Source organism: Sitophilus oryzae, unplaced genomic scaffold (assembly GCF_002938485.1).
Source record: "Sitophilus oryzae breed Bouriz unplaced genomic scaffold, Soryzae_2.0 scaffold_402_pilon_pilon, whole genome shotgun sequence".
Taxonomy (NCBI): Eukaryota; Metazoa; Arthropoda; class Insecta; order Coleoptera; family Curculionidae; genus Sitophilus; species Sitophilus oryzae.
Genome location: NW_022146977.1, coordinates 36,905 through 56,304, shown reverse-complemented (window position 1 = coordinate 56,304; position 19,400 = coordinate 36,905). Strand labels below are relative to the sequence as shown.

General features: G+C 32.3%; 1 protein-coding gene across 1 annotated transcript in view; it reads left to right on the top strand.

Annotated features, from left to right (window-relative positions):
• LOC115885606 overlaps window positions 1–19,023 on the top strand; it is an 86,871-nt gene extending 67,848 nt beyond the window's left edge. Inside the window, exon 2 of the mRNA XM_030904568.1 lies at window positions 18,673–19,023. Coding sequence (XP_030760428.1) covers window positions 18,673–19,023 — 351 coding nt within the window. The remainder of the gene's footprint in view (window positions 1–18,672) is intronic.
• The last annotated feature ends 377 nt before the right edge of the window (window positions 19,024–19,400 follow it).

Here is a 19,400-nt window from a genome sequence, read left to right as displayed (position 1 = left end):
TTGGGTGGTAAAGCTACCGCTAACTACGTAGATACATCTAATCACCTATTTTTTTTATCTGTCCTTCTAACGTCACACAATCTTGGACACAACTGTTCTGGACACGACTGCTCATGCCCTCACCTAATACGCCATTTGTAACGACGTCCATTTTGGATTTTAAATTTTGTCATAATCACAGTATTCTACTAGTGTAGCCCTTTCATTTGACACCCATATTGAGGGGGTTGTGGAAAAATATGAAATCCGCCATTTTGTACCGGCGGCCATCTTAGATTTACAATGTTATTGACATTACTATATTGTATTGTCATCGGAACTAAAGGTGTGTACCAAATTTCAGATCAATCTGACAACAGGAAGGTACTTAAGTTTCAATTTCTAATTTTGACCCAAATAAACAAACAAATAAATAAATACCGTACGGGTCGAGCTAAATAAAACCGTTTAAAAATGGATCTAAGTGTATTTTTTTGTGTTTTGAAAGATGTTCGTATGTTATATTGTGAAATTCTGGGTCACCCTGTACACAATAGATTTACAAATCCAAGTTATTCTAAATTAATAGCAGGGTACAGCTTTTCCTGTCTTTTTGTCAGAATTCTATGAAGCGTGAATAATAAATAAATATTAACCGCCCGTTATTAGTTCTCCGGAGACGCTGAAGCTTTTAATCCGAATTCAAAACTGAAAGGAACAAAAGTTTTAAGCCTTAGACTATTTGAAAGACGCGAGGCAGTAATCTTGTCAGCATAGATCATTGTAATGGTCCTGAAATGTTATAGATGGCCCTATACAACTAACGATACTATAATATAAAATATAGAGGAGCAAGAGCGTAGCCGAAAGCTCCAAGCTAGACTACTAACAGTATCACGATAAATTCCCTAATATTTATGCTGGCGCAAAATAGCGTAACTTTCGCATAATATTATTTTAAAATGACGAAGTGCAAGCGCAATATTTGCCTTTTCACTAGAACGGGAACAGCTCAGTTCCGTGAGTGAAACGAATGTATATTTAAGTTGAATTGCGTAATATAACTTTCATGATTAAACAGGGTAGGTGTGAAAATTATTCATATTTCGAAGTTTATCTTTCATACATACTATAATATGTATGTCTAAGTCAGGACTGCAATATATTCTTTATTTATTATACAGGGTGTCCCAGAAATGAGTGCAGATATTTTAAGGGGTGGTAGATCTGGTCAAAATAAACATATTTTCTCTTTACCATTTTTAAAATAAATTGAAAATAACCGAGTTATTTAACTTTGAAAATTTAAAAAAATAATCGCAACATTTTGAGAACCGCCGGCAGATATCGCAAACTACATCCAATTACCCGGATCAAGCCCGGATTTCAGTTAATTCGACGCACTGTGTTGCCATAGGGACAAAAAAGTATATGTTAAAAGTAAGTCATAAAATCACAACACCTGAGGAGTTTGCAGAGATGCATTACATTTTTAAGATTGTGATATTATTACATAAAATAAATTAAAAGTTAAATGTTTAATAATGTGTTAAAAAAGTTAAATTAAAAAACTTACCCAACATTAAAAAACATACTTATGACAGATCGATGTAACTGTGACAGTTCTCTTTTTCGATATACACTTAACTAAAATACACTTCACTGTGCTGCTTTACTTGTACATGCTGTAGTTATTATAATAACTACTAAAATAACAGTCCCCATTTTTAACACATTATTTTCATACAGGCCTCATCACAATTTGAATCACTGATTTACAAAACACCTTGAAAAGCACACATTACTTTGAATACCTTTCTGAATGAATAAATGTTGAGAATTATTGTCTCTTACCGCCACTTTCCGAACTACTTTCAATCTAAGAAAATACATGTTTCACTCAACAATTTTAAATACGTATTTTGTTTTTTCGCTATTTTTTCTATGTATTTCAATAATTCCATCGACAGACCAATCGTCGCGTCGGCCGCCGGCCAAGAGAGCGGCGCATCACTAGTAACTGCTCCTTTGTCGCGCCGCCTTGTCGAGCTTGCGTCATGCGAGGTTGCCGTAGTTTTAACAATTTCAAATTCAAGACACTCCAAGCAATCAAATTCTTATTAAATTTTAAAAATAAAACAGAAAAACATGAAAGGAAACAAACAAAACACAAATGAATTGGTTATTGATAAGGTCACAAAAAAGAAATTTCTAAAATGTTTATCGTAATTCAGAATTCAATACATCGAAAAGAGCCCGACAAATAATCAATTCATTTTTGTTTTGTTTATTTCCTTTCATGTTTCTCTGTTTTATTTTTAAAATTTAATACGAATTTGATTGCTTGGAATGTCTTGAATTTGAAATTGTTGTAACTACGGCAACGTTGCTTAACATCGTCGTCTGACGCAAGCCCGCCACGACGGCGCGGCGTGGCGACCGGCGACCAGTTCACACGCGGCGGTTCTTGGCTGACGGTTAGGCCAGAGAAGAACGACCGGTTAGGCTGTCGATGGAATTGTCGAAATACATCGAAAAAATAGCGAAAAAACAAAATACGTTGTCAATAATTGTTGAGTGAAACATGTATTTTCTTAGACTGAAAGTAGTTCATAAAGTGGCGATAAGAGACAATAATTCTCAACATTTATTCATTCAGAAAGGTATTCAAAGTAATGTACGCTTTTCAAGGTGTTTTGTAAAACAGTGGTTCAAATAAAACAGAGAAACATGAATGAATTGTTTGTTTTCTTCACATTTGTTTTCTTCAAACAAAAATGAATCGATTATTCGTTGGGCTGTTTTCTAAATTTCTTGAATTGAATTCTAAATTACGATAAACATTTTAGGAATTTCTTTCTGTGGCCTGATTGTGAATAATATGAATCATTTTATTAAATTTATTCCAAAATTTACGTCATAAACTAATCTCGTAATGTTTTAGTTAATTTTCGGTGGTTTTCATTGAAAGGGTAAGTACTAAAAATAATTAATGTGTTTTTTTTTCTATAATTATTAATAATGAGCGCTGATAAAAGATTAAATTTAACATTCCTAATTTTTTTAGTAGAAATTTGTCTATGAATTTATAAATGTAGAACTATGTTCCGCCGAACTATGTAGAATGTGGATAACATAGGAGGTTGCAACACTGCAAGGTTAGCAAGGTTAGGGAAATCTCAGGTGAATAAACAAGTGGCACTAAAAAGTTTTTTCAAATTTCCCGGAAAATGTCAAGAAAAATTTTAAATTTTCAACATTTTTTTTTCGCAAAAAACCTCATAGGCGTGTTTCTGGGGTTGAACTATACTACCAGTTAAAATATTTGCACTTATTTCTGGGACACCCTGTATAATAAAATAATATTCTCTATTAAAATAACTGAGGCGTCAAGAGTTTTGCAACTTGATCGCCTTATCCCTTTAAAAAAATGGACTAATGACATACTAAAAGCTGGAAAACGCTCCACGTGTTGCGACATGGGAAAGAGTGTACACATGATATCTGGGACAGACGACACACGTGTGATAGGGTGGTAATGGCGTGGGGTGGCGTGTTGCCTAGTATGTACGTAATACATGTAATTAAATGGAAAAATATACGCACAGATCTTAATGACGTGGGGTGGCAGGGCGTGGCGTGTTGGCTAATGGGTTCCCGGCATAATTTTTATTTCTAGAAAAACGAGATACAAAACAATTATTCCATTCAATAGATACGTTTTTCATAAAATATCCCTTCAAACATTTGCTAAAACAGTTTTTGCATAATATTATCTCGAAACAACGTTTGTTTTGGGATAAGACGGGCTTTGCAACTTTACGGCTCAACTATAACGTAACTTACTACTTCAATACAATATTCGGTTAAGTAATGCAGACTTTAAATTAGATTTTGCGCCAGTATTCCCATCGAGAGGTAATTTTAGAATTTAAAAGTAATTCAAGTGGAAAACAAACCTTGATGTTGAACAGTAAACAACAAAATAAGGTAATGGAGGAAATCTAACAAACATAAATATCTAAATTATTGCGTAGTTTCTCCAATTAAGGCTGTACCACAGATAATACAGATTATAAACTTTGTTTTTTCTTTATTGTTTTTCGTGGTTCCAATTTTCGGAATGGGGTGCTAGTTAGGTTACTAGTTTGCGCACATAGCACGCCCACTTATGGCCTCTAAAATTGTGCACAGCGCCTGACCGGCAGTTATTAGAGAGATATCGCAAAACCGAATAGCGTCATGCAGTATTTACGCGTACCTTATCATGGTTACGATATGCGCGAGTCAATTTTTAACGCAACACCCGCTAATAACGTTAGCGCCTGACGTAATTTGCGGATCAATTACATCAAGTGCTATTTCTAAATAACGTTTAAAAATTGTGGGTATTTGACAACCGGGACCGGCCGGCGAGATCTTTTATTTTAGGTTATGTTTAAATTGTTTTGAATTATTACTTGAGTTTTATTAGGTAATTTGATATTTAAGTAGCTGGGATTAGTTTTAATTAAATAAATATGGCCCAAAATATGGATTCCACCTCTTCCGATATTAAAGAAGCTATAAAGAGGTTTACAGCAGATGACGACTTAGCCCTTCTAAGAGAATTTGTTGGCAGACGTGGAACAATAAAGCACTGGAAATAAGCACTTTAGCCCTTTAGTTTTAAAATACTTAGTAAACAAAACAAATTCAAAGTTAGGTTAAGTTTAAATAGCGGACGCGACACAAACAGAATTCTTTCAGATCCGATAACTATCAATATAAATGAAGAGAGTTGATTACCACCTCATGCAAAGGAAATAACACCTGGCCTTATTAACGTCCATGCACGCTATTCGGTTTAGCGATATCTCTCTACTACGCTGTTTATTGTTATTTTATGCGAGTTTATTTTTGCGCACAGGAAATTTTACTCGTTTGCACATCGTCATAAAAAACAATTTTCGTACCACGAATTAGGGACAAGATTTTTATCTGTATACTTATAGGATACCGAAACTGTTGCTGTACTCCGTTCTAAAGCCAAGTAACTAGCTTGATAAATTACGGTAAACATTGGTTCTTGAAAAAAATGTCGTCTAAATATAGAACGGATTGGTAAAAGTAGAAACCTGTTAAATTTTTTGTATTGAGGTACGTTGAAAATATAAGCACTGTATTCTTCATTTAACTGCGGATTTTTTGCCCCAGGCTATTTTTGTCTATTGTTGAAAATAAAGTGGTTGGGGAGGCTTAACATTTTCACATTCAAATACTGATATCTCTGTTTTCGATGAAACGATTTTAATCAACTTGGCGTCGAAAAACAAAGCTTTTTTTCTCTACACGTGGAGCTATAAACTTCACTTTAATGGCTTTCTAGTAGTCAATTTTATAAACTTTTAATTATAAAAGAGTTAATGAAATCCAATTAACTAATTAATTAAAGCTAAGAGAGAAACAGATGCGACTCTATAATAACAACCTCCACTGATGGGAAATCTCTGTAAAGTAAATAGCTCTGTTATTCTGTAACTAAAGGATACTTTTCTTCTAATGCCGTGAACATGGCATGTCTAATACCACTTTAATTTTGTTCTTGCTTGAAGGTAATTTAGAAATAGATCTATTTTAAAAAACAAGTCGGAATATTTAGCTGAAGCAAAGTTAGAAATTTAAAAGATAGTATAAATATTAGTAAAACAAAAAATATAATTTTATTTATTAAATTAAATTAAATTTCCTGACACAAGCACAATGGCATTTTTCAAAAAATAAATTATTTTTTATTATTTTTTTACAGAAACGAACTATCAAAAGAAAATATTTAGAAAAACATGCGTATCGTATATAATGATGTAATGAAAAAAAAAATGTATTCAACTCATTCTAGAGTAAAACAATTTTTATAAATATACTTTTAAATTAATTCAAAATATAGATTGTGTTCAAAACTCGTATGATATATTGTGAATGCGATTAAACTAACTGTAAAATTCCTGATGGAATTTTACGATTAAAGCCAAACATAAACAAAATAAAAAGTACTAAATAACAAAAGAGTTAATTAAAGGTGTCAAACATAAATAGAAAATATTTAAACCGATTTTTCTGTGAACTGTTGAGTAAATTTATTTAAACCTAAAATTAAAAACCCTTTTCGATTCAAATTTTAATTTAATATTTAAAAGCTTGTTAAGGTCTTTTGTGTACTTTTGAATTGGTTGCCGCTGTTATGAACGGCTCCCAAATTTATTTAATTTGTTTACTTTGGGTTGTATACATTTAAATTGGGTTAGAAGAGATATAAACAAAATACATTTTCGTACGATCTTTAGATAGGTTGAGTCCCATTTTGGACATGATGTAGATTTATTTTATTATATAGTATAACAAATAGTTTAGTTCTACAAATATTAAAGAAAGAACACATAAAAACGTAAATATTTTGACACTTTTTATATATTTTTAATTTGTATCCAATGTCAGTTGTGGTTTAAATATTTTTTAGTTGTAAAAGTGTATTTTCTTTTTGATTGTTTCAAATAATTTATTTTATTCTTACATAAAAAATCGACATGGATTCATACCGTAAAGTTCGTATCGTAAAGTTTTATTAACTTTAACCTTAAAATATACATACAAAGTTTTCTTCGTATGTTGTTTTGTTGTTATGTTGTTATATGTTTATTTATTTGTTATCTGAAAAAGTATTCGAATTTTCCATTGTCCACCATAATGCTTATGACCTTTACATTATTTGTATTTATAGAACACCTGACTCTGACGTGCAATTATTCTGTCATAATCTACTAAGCTTGCTTGAGTCCCTGCCCTTGAAAAGCAAATTGATTTTGTGTGGTGATCTTAATATTGACTTTCTTAGTGTATGCGATGCTCAGGAGTTTCTTCAGGCCATTTTTGATTCTTTTGGAATAGCCATGCATGTAGGCTCACCTACCAGAATATCCAATACCAGTTCTAGTACTATAGACTATGTTGTGTCATCTTTTGATCCTAACTCCATCGCCTGCAACGTCTTTAGCTCGGGTCTCTCTGATCACGAAGCAGTTTTAACTGAATTTTCGATAAAGTCCAAAATCAAAAATGGCCCTCGCAAATTATGCCGTATTTTTTCAGAAAAGAATGCTCAAAAGTTCAGACACTTATGTAAAACAACCAACTGGGATACTAGCTATTATGATGTCGACACCGAATTTTCTATTTTCGTAAAAACATTAACCAGTCTAGCGTTCAAATCCTTTCCTCTTAGGCCTATAAAAATAAGCATAATAAACCTTGGACCACTAAAGGTCTACGCATATCTTCTAAAATCATGCGTTCATTATCTCACTTAAAAAAGTTCTCAGACAGTCTCTTCTTCCACAATTACGTAAAACTATACAGAAAAATTTATCATAAGACTATAAGAGCCGCTAAGGACCTTTATTATAATAGGAGAATAGTCAATTCTGGTAATGTTGCTAAGGAAACATGGTCTATTGTGAATGAGTTGAGAAACAAAGCTTCCTCGTCTAGCAATATCTCTACCTCGCCTGAGAACCTTAACGATTACTTTGTAAATGTAACGAAAAACTTAACTAATACCATATGTCCTCCTCATGAACAACTTTCTTATCTCTCTAATGATAATGTAAACTTACACAGTTTCTTTTTTTCGCCCGTAGTTCTTGAAGAGCTTCGCAGTACAATTAATACCATCAAAAATAAATCCTCTCCTGGGACCGACGGGCTAACTTTAAAAATGTTTTCGAATCTGCCAGAAAGCACTCTGAATCACCTAACAACTTTAATAAACATGTCGTTCCAAAATGGTATTTTTCCAAAATGTCTTAAGACGGCAATAATCATTCCACTGCACAAAGGAGGAGACAAAGATGAAGCTTCTAACTATCGCCCAATTGCACTCCTTCCAACGCTATCTAAGATCATAGAAAGGTTGGTTAAAAGCAGGCTGGTATCTTTTTCTGTTTAAGTACAAAATACTTACTGAATATCAATTTGGATTTCTAAGCAACAATCCACAAATGACACTATGTTTTCCCTCCTTAATAAAGTTTACTCCAGCCTAAACAACCATCATTCTACAGCAACAATTTTCTGTGATTTTTCTAAGGCGTTCGATTGTGTAAATCATAAGATCTTAATTAATAAACTGCAGCACTATGGGTTCAGGGGATCATCTCTCGAATGGTTTAAGTCATATCTGAGCAACAGAAGTCAACTTGTGAGGGTGGATACCACGTTGTCTTCTAGCAAGCCAATAGAATGTGGAGTACCACAAGGCTCAGTACTAAGCCCTATTTTGTTTCTTCTTTTTATTAACGACATTGCTAACATAAACATCAGTGGCAAAATATGTCTTTTTGCGGATGACACTAGCATCAGTTGGAGCAACAAGGACATCACGGCACTTCATAGGATTATATCAAATGACTTAATCACCATTAAATCTTGGTGCAATTCGAACCTCCTAAGTTTCAACATTTCTAAAACTAAAGCTTTGTCGTATAAAAACTCGTTGCAGCTTTTTGTACTTAACAACACCACCATTGACGTCGTCAAATCTGTAAAATTCTTAGGGCTTGTTGTGGACAATTCTCTGAAATGGGACATACATATGGAAGCTTTGTCGGAAAAATTGAGCTCTGCCTGTTTTGCATTAAGGTCTGTTTCTAAGGAGCTTAACTTGTCAGTGGCTAAAACTGTTTATTATGCACTTTTTGAGTCGCACCTCAGGTATGCCCTTCCATTCTGGGGTATGTGTTGTGCGACTCAATTTGACCGCATTTTCAGGCTCCAGAAGAGAGCTGTTCGATATTCACTGGGATTATACAGCAGAACTCATTGCCGGGACTTTTTAAAAAAATAAAAATATTGACTCTTCCTTCCTTATTTATATTTGAATCCGTTTGCCTAATACGTAAACATGTATCAGCTTCTCAAGAAAGGCCATCTCACACTTATCCACTCAGGAACGTGGAGCAAGATCATACCTACTATCATATCTACCTACCACACGCTCAGAGTTAGTTAAAAGTTCAATATTATACAACTCGAAAAAAATGCACAATCACCTGCCATTTGAAATCAAATCCATAACATCATTTTTTTCATTTCGCAAAGAATTGAACTCTTATTTACTAGACAAGGCTTTCTACGCCGTAAATGAATTATATTTTGAAAATAAAATTTGATCTTGTAAACACTGGTCTACTGTTTGCTATTGCTATATTTACTAATGACATCGAAATTAATTTATTTGGAGGTCATTGATATTTTGCTATAAACTGGCTAAATATTTTTGAATATTATTTTAAATTTTTTTGTTCTTTGATATTGTAAACATTTATATATGTTTATTTTTACAATAAGACTGACAATATTATTTGTATAATGTTTTGTATTATCTTTTGTTTGTTTGTTTGTGTACCTTGTTTTTTTTTTACTTTGTTTGTTAGTTTACCTTTGTCCACAAATTGAAAAATTTTTTGACAATAAAGGCATTTATTTATTTATTTATTTATTGTTTGTTGAAAATAATTCTATGTAACATATATAATGAAGCCCGAAACTTGCACAATTTGGTTATAGACCTATCTTTTAAAAAGAGAAAATATATTGAAATATCTAAAAAAAGGCTCATGAATTAGAAAATCAGTGGAAATCAGTAATTTGGATGTTCCTTGGTAATATTGTTTTATTATACAGGGCAGTCTAATCTGTGTTCCGGAAACTTCGGAATGATTAAAAAAGTTTATATAAATGTAGTATGTCCTAAAATGCTTAGTTTCGGAGATATAGGGTCTAGAAGTTTCATTTTTATTTCGATTTTTCCAAATAATTTCTAAAGTAACGTCAATATTTGGATGAAAATTGGTTTCTGGGAGTTTTTTGACATGAGAAAGTTGATTTTGATGTAAATCTGACTCCTACGTGTGGGAAACGCCACCTACATATGTTTTAACTGTTTTGAAGATTGGTAACTTTTCTTCCGTACCTGTATGAAACTACTGAGTGAAAAAATATACATTTCCGATACTTTTTACGTAAAAAACGTCTTTTGATAAAAATTGCTACGAGCAACCATTCTCAAGATATTTAGAATGGAAATAGTCAATACATGTTGAGTAGATAATTGTAGGCTTTTTGTCAGTTATTTAGGGGTTGTTTTTTTAAAAAACGAGTTCATAAAAAAAGTTTAATGATTAACAGCACAATGGAAAAGTAGGTATATGTGTGTTTAAATTTTAACCAAATTTTAACAATGGTTTTGACTTGCCCTCTCACTCTTTCTCGTATTCTATCATCACTATAAACTCTTCTTAGTTTCACTTCGTCTTGGTGTAATCGTTTATTAATTGTCTATATTATTACAAATTCATTCGTCTTGCGTCTTTCGTCAGCTGGCGTCTGCTGTCGTCTGTCTTTTTTTTTCCGCGTCCCCGCGCTACGTGAAAGTAGTAAGGAGCAAATCTCAAACTAACTAGGGCTGGGAACACCACAATAATATCGATATCAAACTATCTAGCATTAGAATTTTTTTTAGAATTTAGAATGAGTGGGAGGGGGGTTAATCACTTCGACCTTACAGATCCATTGTGTCCCCCTTTCTTGAATCATAACTCATCATACAGTCCCAGGGCTTTGACAAAAGCCAGTATCTGGGACGGTTTTATAGAGGGTAGTTCTCCATCTCCAATATCAGTCGTACCAAAATTCATGGCACGAATGGTTGTCGTCTCGGCGCACTCAGTGATGAGGTGTACTGGTGTTTCACCATCTTCCCCACAGAATCTGCATTCGCCGTTGGTTACCACTTGGAAAGCAGAACGGTTCTGGTCCAGTTAGTGGAGTGTTCGCTCCTTTCCTAGCTAGATTATTTGCTTTTTCATTGCCTTCTATCCCTTGGTGAGTAGGCACCCAGTGTAGGAGGACTTTGTTTTCTTTGCCTAATTTATTCAGCTTCTCTAAGCATTCTTTGACCAATTTCGAATCGATTGATACTGAGTTGATCGCCTTTAACGCTGCTTGACTATCAGATAAGATGGCTATTTCTTGTGTCCGATAGTTCCTATCTAAGATAAGTTGTACGCATCTCTCGATAGCGTAGATTTCTGCCTGTAGGATACTAGGGCCCATTGGTTCGGAGTAATTAGCTCTCGGCCCAAACACTCCGATCCCTGTTCCCGTATTGGTTTTGGAAGCATCAGTATACCAAGTTATGGTATGGTCTTTTAACTGCTGGGCAAGCGTTTCGCTCTTCCAATCCTTCTTATTGCCCAATACTACATTGACATGTTTGTCAAAGTTGTACGTTCTTGGCATATCGTCCACTGGGAGTTGCAGAAGTAACTATCTAGCATACTACATAATTATTTGACTGATATAACACATTTGAGAAATTTTTATTTTTTTTTAAATTAATCATAAATTTTTCTACGAAACAATGATAAAAACTTCTAACATCAAAATTTACTTAATTATACAACAGACTTTTATTAAAATATGAATATATCTCTGTGGCTGGTAAAATAAGGCAGTGCCCTGAAAAATTATCATATACAATTTTTAAATGATATAATTCCGCGGGCTATTAAAATATCATACATTTTTAATTTTTTAACTCTCGTGTGTATTTTCTGGCAGTAAAGCCTGGACGCATAATTAAAGTTGCTTTGAATATGAAGGTAATCTTTTAAAGTGGCCTCTCCCTAAGCAATTAATTTATAACTAGCTTTAATTAAAACGAATAACAGGTAAAGACTCAAGTCAATTATTATTAATATGAAATTAAAGGTTGAATAATAATAACTGAGCAATTAAATTTTAAAGCATGTACCAGTTAACGGAGTCAGTAAGCATCTAAATTCAAATAAAATTATGTAGGATTAATTTAAATTCACATATAATGCACAATTTATTAATATATGAGACACCTTTATTTGTTAGAGCTCATTAAACCAGGAACCAAAAATGATGTACCAAGAACTTTTTGAAAAGAATCAGCTTAAATTATGCGATGCTGTTGTGTCCAGACTGGTAAGTGCGATTTGATGTTGAGTTTAGAAAGTTTGTAATAAAGTTTTTCTGGAAGTTCAGCTGTTTCAACTTTTTTTTATTTCATGTCTAGGATGAAGAGCTTTATTTTGTATCAAGTTAGAAAAAGGAAATAACTCTTTTTAATATAATAAATTATATCAAAAGGTAATTTGAATAAATCTTGAATTAAATTATTTAAATTAGATTGTTAAAAAACAAATAAAACATTAAGAAAAATAAATAAAAAAGTTGTTAGCACTGTGTATATTAAAATACGAGAAACAAGGAGCTTTATTTTGTATCAAGTTTATAAAAATAATTAAGAATTATATTAAAAGTTGATTTTAATAAATTCTGAAAAGTAAGTCGCTTAAGAATAAATAAGCAATTAGAAAAAATCATGTAAAATAGCAGAAGTATAAAAACATAAGAAAATAAAAAATCAGTAAAAAATTAAAAATATAAAAAAAAGAAGAAAAAAATCAAAAATATTTAAAAATATATAAAAAATTAAAAAAATCATATTTTTGATTTTGAAAACCTTGCAACTCTTTTGCAAACAAATTTTTGCAAATTTTCAAAGTAAAATAACTTGGTTATTTTGGAAATATTTCAGAAACGCTAAAAAGAAAAACACGGTATGTTTATTTTTTCCAGATCTACCAGCCCAAAAATATTTGCCCTTATTTAAGCCCTGTATAAAAAACATTCTATAACTTATCTATATAACAAATTAATCAATATATCTAATAACAAATCAAATAATTCAGTTTAGTTCATCGGCTTTTAGAAATTTATATAGATTTTAATTAACTTTGAGATTAACTTTGTTTTTCTAGATTACAATAAATCGATACAAGATTAATTTTAACCATCATAGAGACGGAGTGTCGCCAGAAAGTGTTTGGTTTCAGGAGGACAAAAACGTTACGTTTTAATTTAAGTTGACAAAAAAAAACAGTGTCTATTTTCTTACAGGTTTCATTTTCTTACCCGTACTGAATAACCATGGATATAATAATTTTTTAAGAAATATAACATGATTATAGAAATTTAAGAAAATTTTACGAAACTTAAATTTTGAGAAAAACTTACATTTTGTTTATCGCCAGAAATAGCTTAATAAATATTTTAAAATTAAAGCTAGATAAGTTCGGTGTTTGAAAGCGGTGGATAAGTAATACCTGTCTACCAGATAAGAACGAAATAAAAGGTTCTCTAAAACTTTTATCATCTTTAAACTAAAAAGTTACCAATTCAACGCTTCGTTTCAACTATGTACGGTAGTTATCTAAGTTTTATTAGTATTCATCGAGAGAGAATATTCTATTCTTGTGAAAGGCCACACCATAAAGAAAAATTTCTACAATTCAAGCACTCTATTAGAAAAAAATTCTTTATCACTTTTACAGACTTATTAAAAAATATAATATGTATGGTTTATTGTTCGTATTATTTAAGTATTCGTACTCTGCTAAGTTTGATGCCCTGTAACGGACAAACAAAGCACTCTCACGTAGAGATAAATTATGTCCAATAAACTTATACTCTGTTTTTTTTTCTCAGGTAAGATTTCGACAGACGATGACAGAAGAAAAGTAGATGACGTCCCATACCAATCTATTTATTTTACTAAAAAAAGTTTCTAATAATTTTTAAGTTAACTATGGATGGGTTTAAATCTTTGTTTAAATATAAATTCGTCATGCGTCGTCACTTATTGTTTTTAACCAGTTCTATTGGTTTATTTCAAAAATGACAGATCGTATTTCAATTTTATTGGTTTGACGGAACGATAAACGACAAACGGACGCCGATGCGTATGAACTCGCCTTTAGATTTTTGACGTTTGTCAAAGTCTTGTCAAATTATAGGTTATAATTTTATGACAACTTTTGTCAAATACCCTGCGTTTTGGAAGATGATGCATTTTGATTCGTGTTATTACGTGTGTTTGTGTCTTTGAAGTCAAGTGGAGGAAAAATCAGAGGAAAATTAACTGTAGACCCAGAGAACAGTTTATGGTTAATACTCGTGCCCAGGCAAGTCTTATACAGATACACCAATAAAGTTACTATCAATAAAGTTCGTATACCATCTCGTCGTAGATAAGTGCATCACGAATATGGTAGAAGGACCATACTAAACCCATACTAAAAACTGGAGTAGCTGTAAAATATCGACATCACACGATAGGTAAAATAATGGATTTTAGTACTGCAGAAAAATAATGTCAAAAGGTACTGGTTTAAAAAAATTAAGATTAAAGTTAATTAATCAACCTGTGAGGTATAAAATTTGGTAAGTGTTATTATTAATAAAATAGTTTGTTTTATTTATTTTGTTTTATTTATTCCTGCGGAATATTACAAATTTGTATTTGTACATAAGTTATATTGATAAATATAATCATAAATGCGGGAAGTTTCATAAAGCTTGAAAGTAAGAAATAGTTCTTTTTTATATTTTTTGGTATGTGGTGTATTGTTTTTGTTTGTTTTGTATTAACACATGCCGTTTTTTATCAAATAAAATAACTCGATTACATTTTTTCAGTTTTATACAGTTTTTTTCACAATATTTTGAAGTTACTTGTCAGTCAAATTTTAAATACATATATTAATTTCCTGCTATGCGTTCCAGTTGTACCAACTTATTTCTTTGTAAAATAAAATAAACTACTTTGAAATTAAAATGACAGACACATCTATCACTGTCAAGGATCTTCTCGTTGGACAGACTATATTTTCATTTCAAAAATACATAGTAGTCCTATATCCACTTTGGGAGTATACAGGAAGTTACAAATACATTTTAATACAAACTTTCGTTCTGCTTAGAACTTCCACTCCGTATGATTCGCCTGTTATATTTTGACTAAATATTTTTTTTAATGTTAGGGTATTTTTTGTAAAATACCACTACCAGCACAAGTAAAATCTGAAAAGGCTAATCTGTGATTTTAAATCTGCATTGTTCCAAATTTTTAAATTATTGGACACACGTAATTTCTGATGATTTTTGAACAAAAATTGCGGAAATATTTTAATCTGTCAGATTTGAAATTGAGTTTCAGAATAATACATTGAATCGTACGTTTTTTTTTAATTTATTGTCCGAAATGAATAATTTAAAAAAGTTATAGTTATTAAACGATGGGCTTACTCTCAAAATGTTCTCTGAACTTCCTGAATGCATATTAAACCATCTTACTACTTTAATTAACGAGTCATTCCAAAAAGGAGTTTTTCCAAACTGTCTTAAGACAGCAATAATTATTCCTCTGTATAAAGGAGGTGATAAAGATGAAGCTTCGAACTATCGCCCAATTGCACTCCTGCCCACATTATCTAAGATCATTGAAAGATTGGTTAAAAAAATGTTTCTATCTTTTCTCCTTAAATATAAAATACTTACTACTCATCAATTTGGATTTCTAAGTAACAGTTGCACAAATGATGCTATGTTTGACCTTTTTAATAATGTATACTCTAGCCTGAATAACCATCACTCTACAGCTACAATTTTCTGTGATTTCTCTAAGGCTTTCGATTGTGTAAATCATAATATAAAGAGAGAACGCATTCGGCGGAAGAGAGATGCAGTTACGCTACGAAAAATATGATTGAAGCAAATTTGTGGGATGTCCACTGCGCATCGAGGGGCGTCTCTTATTTTATATTTCTCACGTCTCTAGCTATACTTGTTAAGTTGTACATCAAAATTTTCTAAGCAGAATTGAGAAGAGGAACACTTATAATGACATAAATAACACCAAAAATACCCCCCCACACACTCCCACAAGAAAAAAATGTTGTAACCAATACCATCAGAACTCAGACGGCGGACGTTTTTACCATTGTGATCTTCTTCTCAACCTTTAACACAGATCAAAATATATCTATTCTTATCAGCTTAATATCGCTACCGCTAGTTTCAAAATTAATAGGAAAGTATAAATAAAACAAATCCCGATTTTCAATATTTCATTGTTACCGCCAGCGATATACGCAGACGCGAGCAAAAGAGAAATAAACCTAAATCCAGTGTCTTCCTTGCACCACCCCCTCCATATGGCGGCGAAGGCAGTGCATTTTAAATTGTTTACCCTTAAGGCGCACTCTTAACTATCAAGAATTGTTTATTTGCTAAGTACGCCAATCTTTGCGTACTTGGCAAGTATCCCCACCAGTGCCCACTGTGTAAACATCGGCAAGTTTGGCGCTCACACGCAGGGTTCGGAAAACTACATGTTACTTTTAAAAACTACATAAACTACATTACATGTAGTTAATGTAGTTTATGTAGAGGGTGTAGTTTATGTAACATATGTATGTAACTTTCAAATGTCAAAGGTTATAATAAATTACATGAATTTTTTTTGTAGATTCAGAAATTGCAAAACCTGAGAACTGCTCAGCTGAAAACCTGAAATAGGCTCTGTCATTACAACGGCTCGTTCTGGAACACTTACAGCACGTTGAATCTTTTTCGCAATCTCTATTTTATTGTTGATGGACTCTTTGATATATCCTTCAGCAACCGTTGCAGATCGCCATCCTCCGTGTCTTTTTAACGTTGTCATGTTCACTCCTGCATTTGCCAGTAATGATCGTCTCATACAATGGCCAGTGTATTGCTTAGGATGTTGTAGGCCCAAGTACTTGCTTAAGATCTTCCTGAATCATTTTTCTTTAAAATCTGACTTGCTGGTTGATAATTCACTATTTTATCGCTAACAAATCGCGATTTATCTAAATGACGTCTTAATGTCAGTGCCATTTATTATTTACAAAAAAACCAAAAACGCACATCTATATTGCATAGTAACATAAACGCAGCCTAATAATTTATTAATTCGCAACAATGAAAGTAGAACTGGTAGATCCTTTTAAATCAATTATTCTTTATAGATTGTACAGGAAACAGTTCTGCTGTTCTACACACTAGTACCAAAAATAACTATTATTTACAAGAAATAAAAATTATATATTTATTAAAGAGTACTAGCAGTAAAAAAAATAAGTCTCTTTTGTCTTTAGATTTGAACTGAAGATATTTTATAAAAAAATTAGGATGTAAATGATTAAATAATGAGACAATAATGTCTATAGTTATGTGGCCGAAACCAAACCAAACTTTTCAAATTTCATTTTTTACTGTAACATGTTTTACAAGTTATCAAACTTTGTACATAATCCTGCACCATCTCGAAAAAGCTCCACTTTTTGCATGACATACTAAAAGAGAGTTAAAATTAAATTTTCCCTTGTCCAAATTCCCAACTCTAACGTGAAATTCCAGCTTTATGAACTTTTCATGGTAAATAAAGTCCGAAATTACAACTTTTTGAGTTATTTTCCAATTTGGAATATAAACTTGTACAATTTTTAGTATAATAATATGTTTGTTTCCCAACTTTTGATTATACAAAATAAGTGAACTGGAGGTAATATTTTTTACTGAAACACACATCAGAATAAACGTACAAACTGTGATTTGAAGTTTTCTAATTATATCTAAATATTATTACTGAGAAAAATCCTGAGCTCTACGATACTAGATTAGTAGTAAGATAAATTAGTTCTTATGATAAATTTCTTTATATTTTATAGAGGGTGTCCCAATATTCCGTGGAGATAGAACCACCACGTATTTTTGGAATCAAACTAAGTTCATTGGACACAATTTATCTTTATACAAAAGTGCTTCGTTTTTCCGCTAGAGGGCATCAAACTAACATATTTTTTCATATATTATAAGAACCGTTATTCCGATTTGAATGAGATTTTGGGTGTCTGTGTTCTGGTAAGTGCTTTAACATTCGACTTTCACAAAAGATCAAGAAAAGCACGGGAAAGGTTAAACTACCTCACCCCTACATAAATTTTAGTATAAATATTTTCAAACTCTACTGATGACAGATTTTCATATTTTCTGTCGTGCTAAGCCACACCCAAAACTCCAAACACAGGTGCTTTAATTAAGTCTTGATTACGGTTTGCAGAGCTTCAGCATTTGCCATAACATTGCGAGCAATTTGTTACAAAACCATATAAATTATACATCACTGTAATCACAAAACTTCAATCTATTTCCGTATTGTAACGGAATTTTACATTATGTCTTTATTTTCGAGAAAATTTAGTCCAAACATAAGAAATATTTTCTCGATGTTTTAAAAATAACTTTCAAAATCTTAAAAATAAAGAAGTTGTCTAAAAAATAATCCTTTATCTTTAATTTGTGTAAAAATACCTAGCTAGTTTTCCAAAAAAACGTTAAATGCTGAAATTTTACAAAGAATTAAAAGCTCTCTTAAAATACACTAAAAAAAATGAAGTCACTATAATACTAGGTGATTTTAACGCTAAGATAGGGAGGGGCTGAGTCGAAAATATTGTTGGCGAGTACGGCTTAGGAGAACGCAATGAACGAGGCGATACATTAATACAATTCTGTCAGGAAGAAAGCTTCATCGTAACGAATACCTGGTTTAAACTTCCACCCCGAAGACTCTACACTTGGCAGTCACCACAACACAGCAAACCAAATATTGTCAGAAACCCAATAGATTTTATCCTTATTCACGATAGATTTAGGAATGATTCGCGGGTGTCAGGACATATCCCGCTACTGACGTAGGCTCCTGACCACAACCCCATTGTAGGAACCTTAGATGTGCGGCTCAAAAAACTTAAAACCAAACGACCTACAACAGTTGATATTACCAAGCTTCGACATTTACCTAAACAATCTGAGGTCAAAGACATAGTAAATCAGAAACTAGCAGCCATAAACACCCACGATTTTGGAAATAGTATAGAGCAAGATTGGGACACCCTGAAGAACGCAATTGTCGCCATAGAAAAAGAAGTCATAGGCCCAAAAGAAACAAAAAAGAAAAAAGAATGGATGACCGAGGAAATACTACGGATGATGGATAGGAGAAGATCATACAAGAATAAAGACACATCTATACAAAAAATTAGATAAACAAATAAGAAGTATGATTAAGGATGCAAAGGAACAATGGATGAAAACAATATGTATGGAGGTGGAAGAACTAGAACAAAGACACGACTATTTTGCAATGTATAAGAAAGTCAAAGAATTGACAGGACAAGGAAGACAATGCTTTACAAATAAATTAGTAGGTAATAACAATCAACCTATAATGGAAGCAAATCAAGTTTGCAAGCACTGGGAACAATATGTGGAAGAACTGTTCGCACCGCAAATCCCTAGAGTATTCAACATCAAAAATGGATTTGAAGAGGCACCTGATATCTTAACTTCAGAAGTGGAGAGAGCTATAAGAAATAGTAAAGTAGGAAAAGCCTGCGGCCCGGATGAAGTACATGTTGAAATGC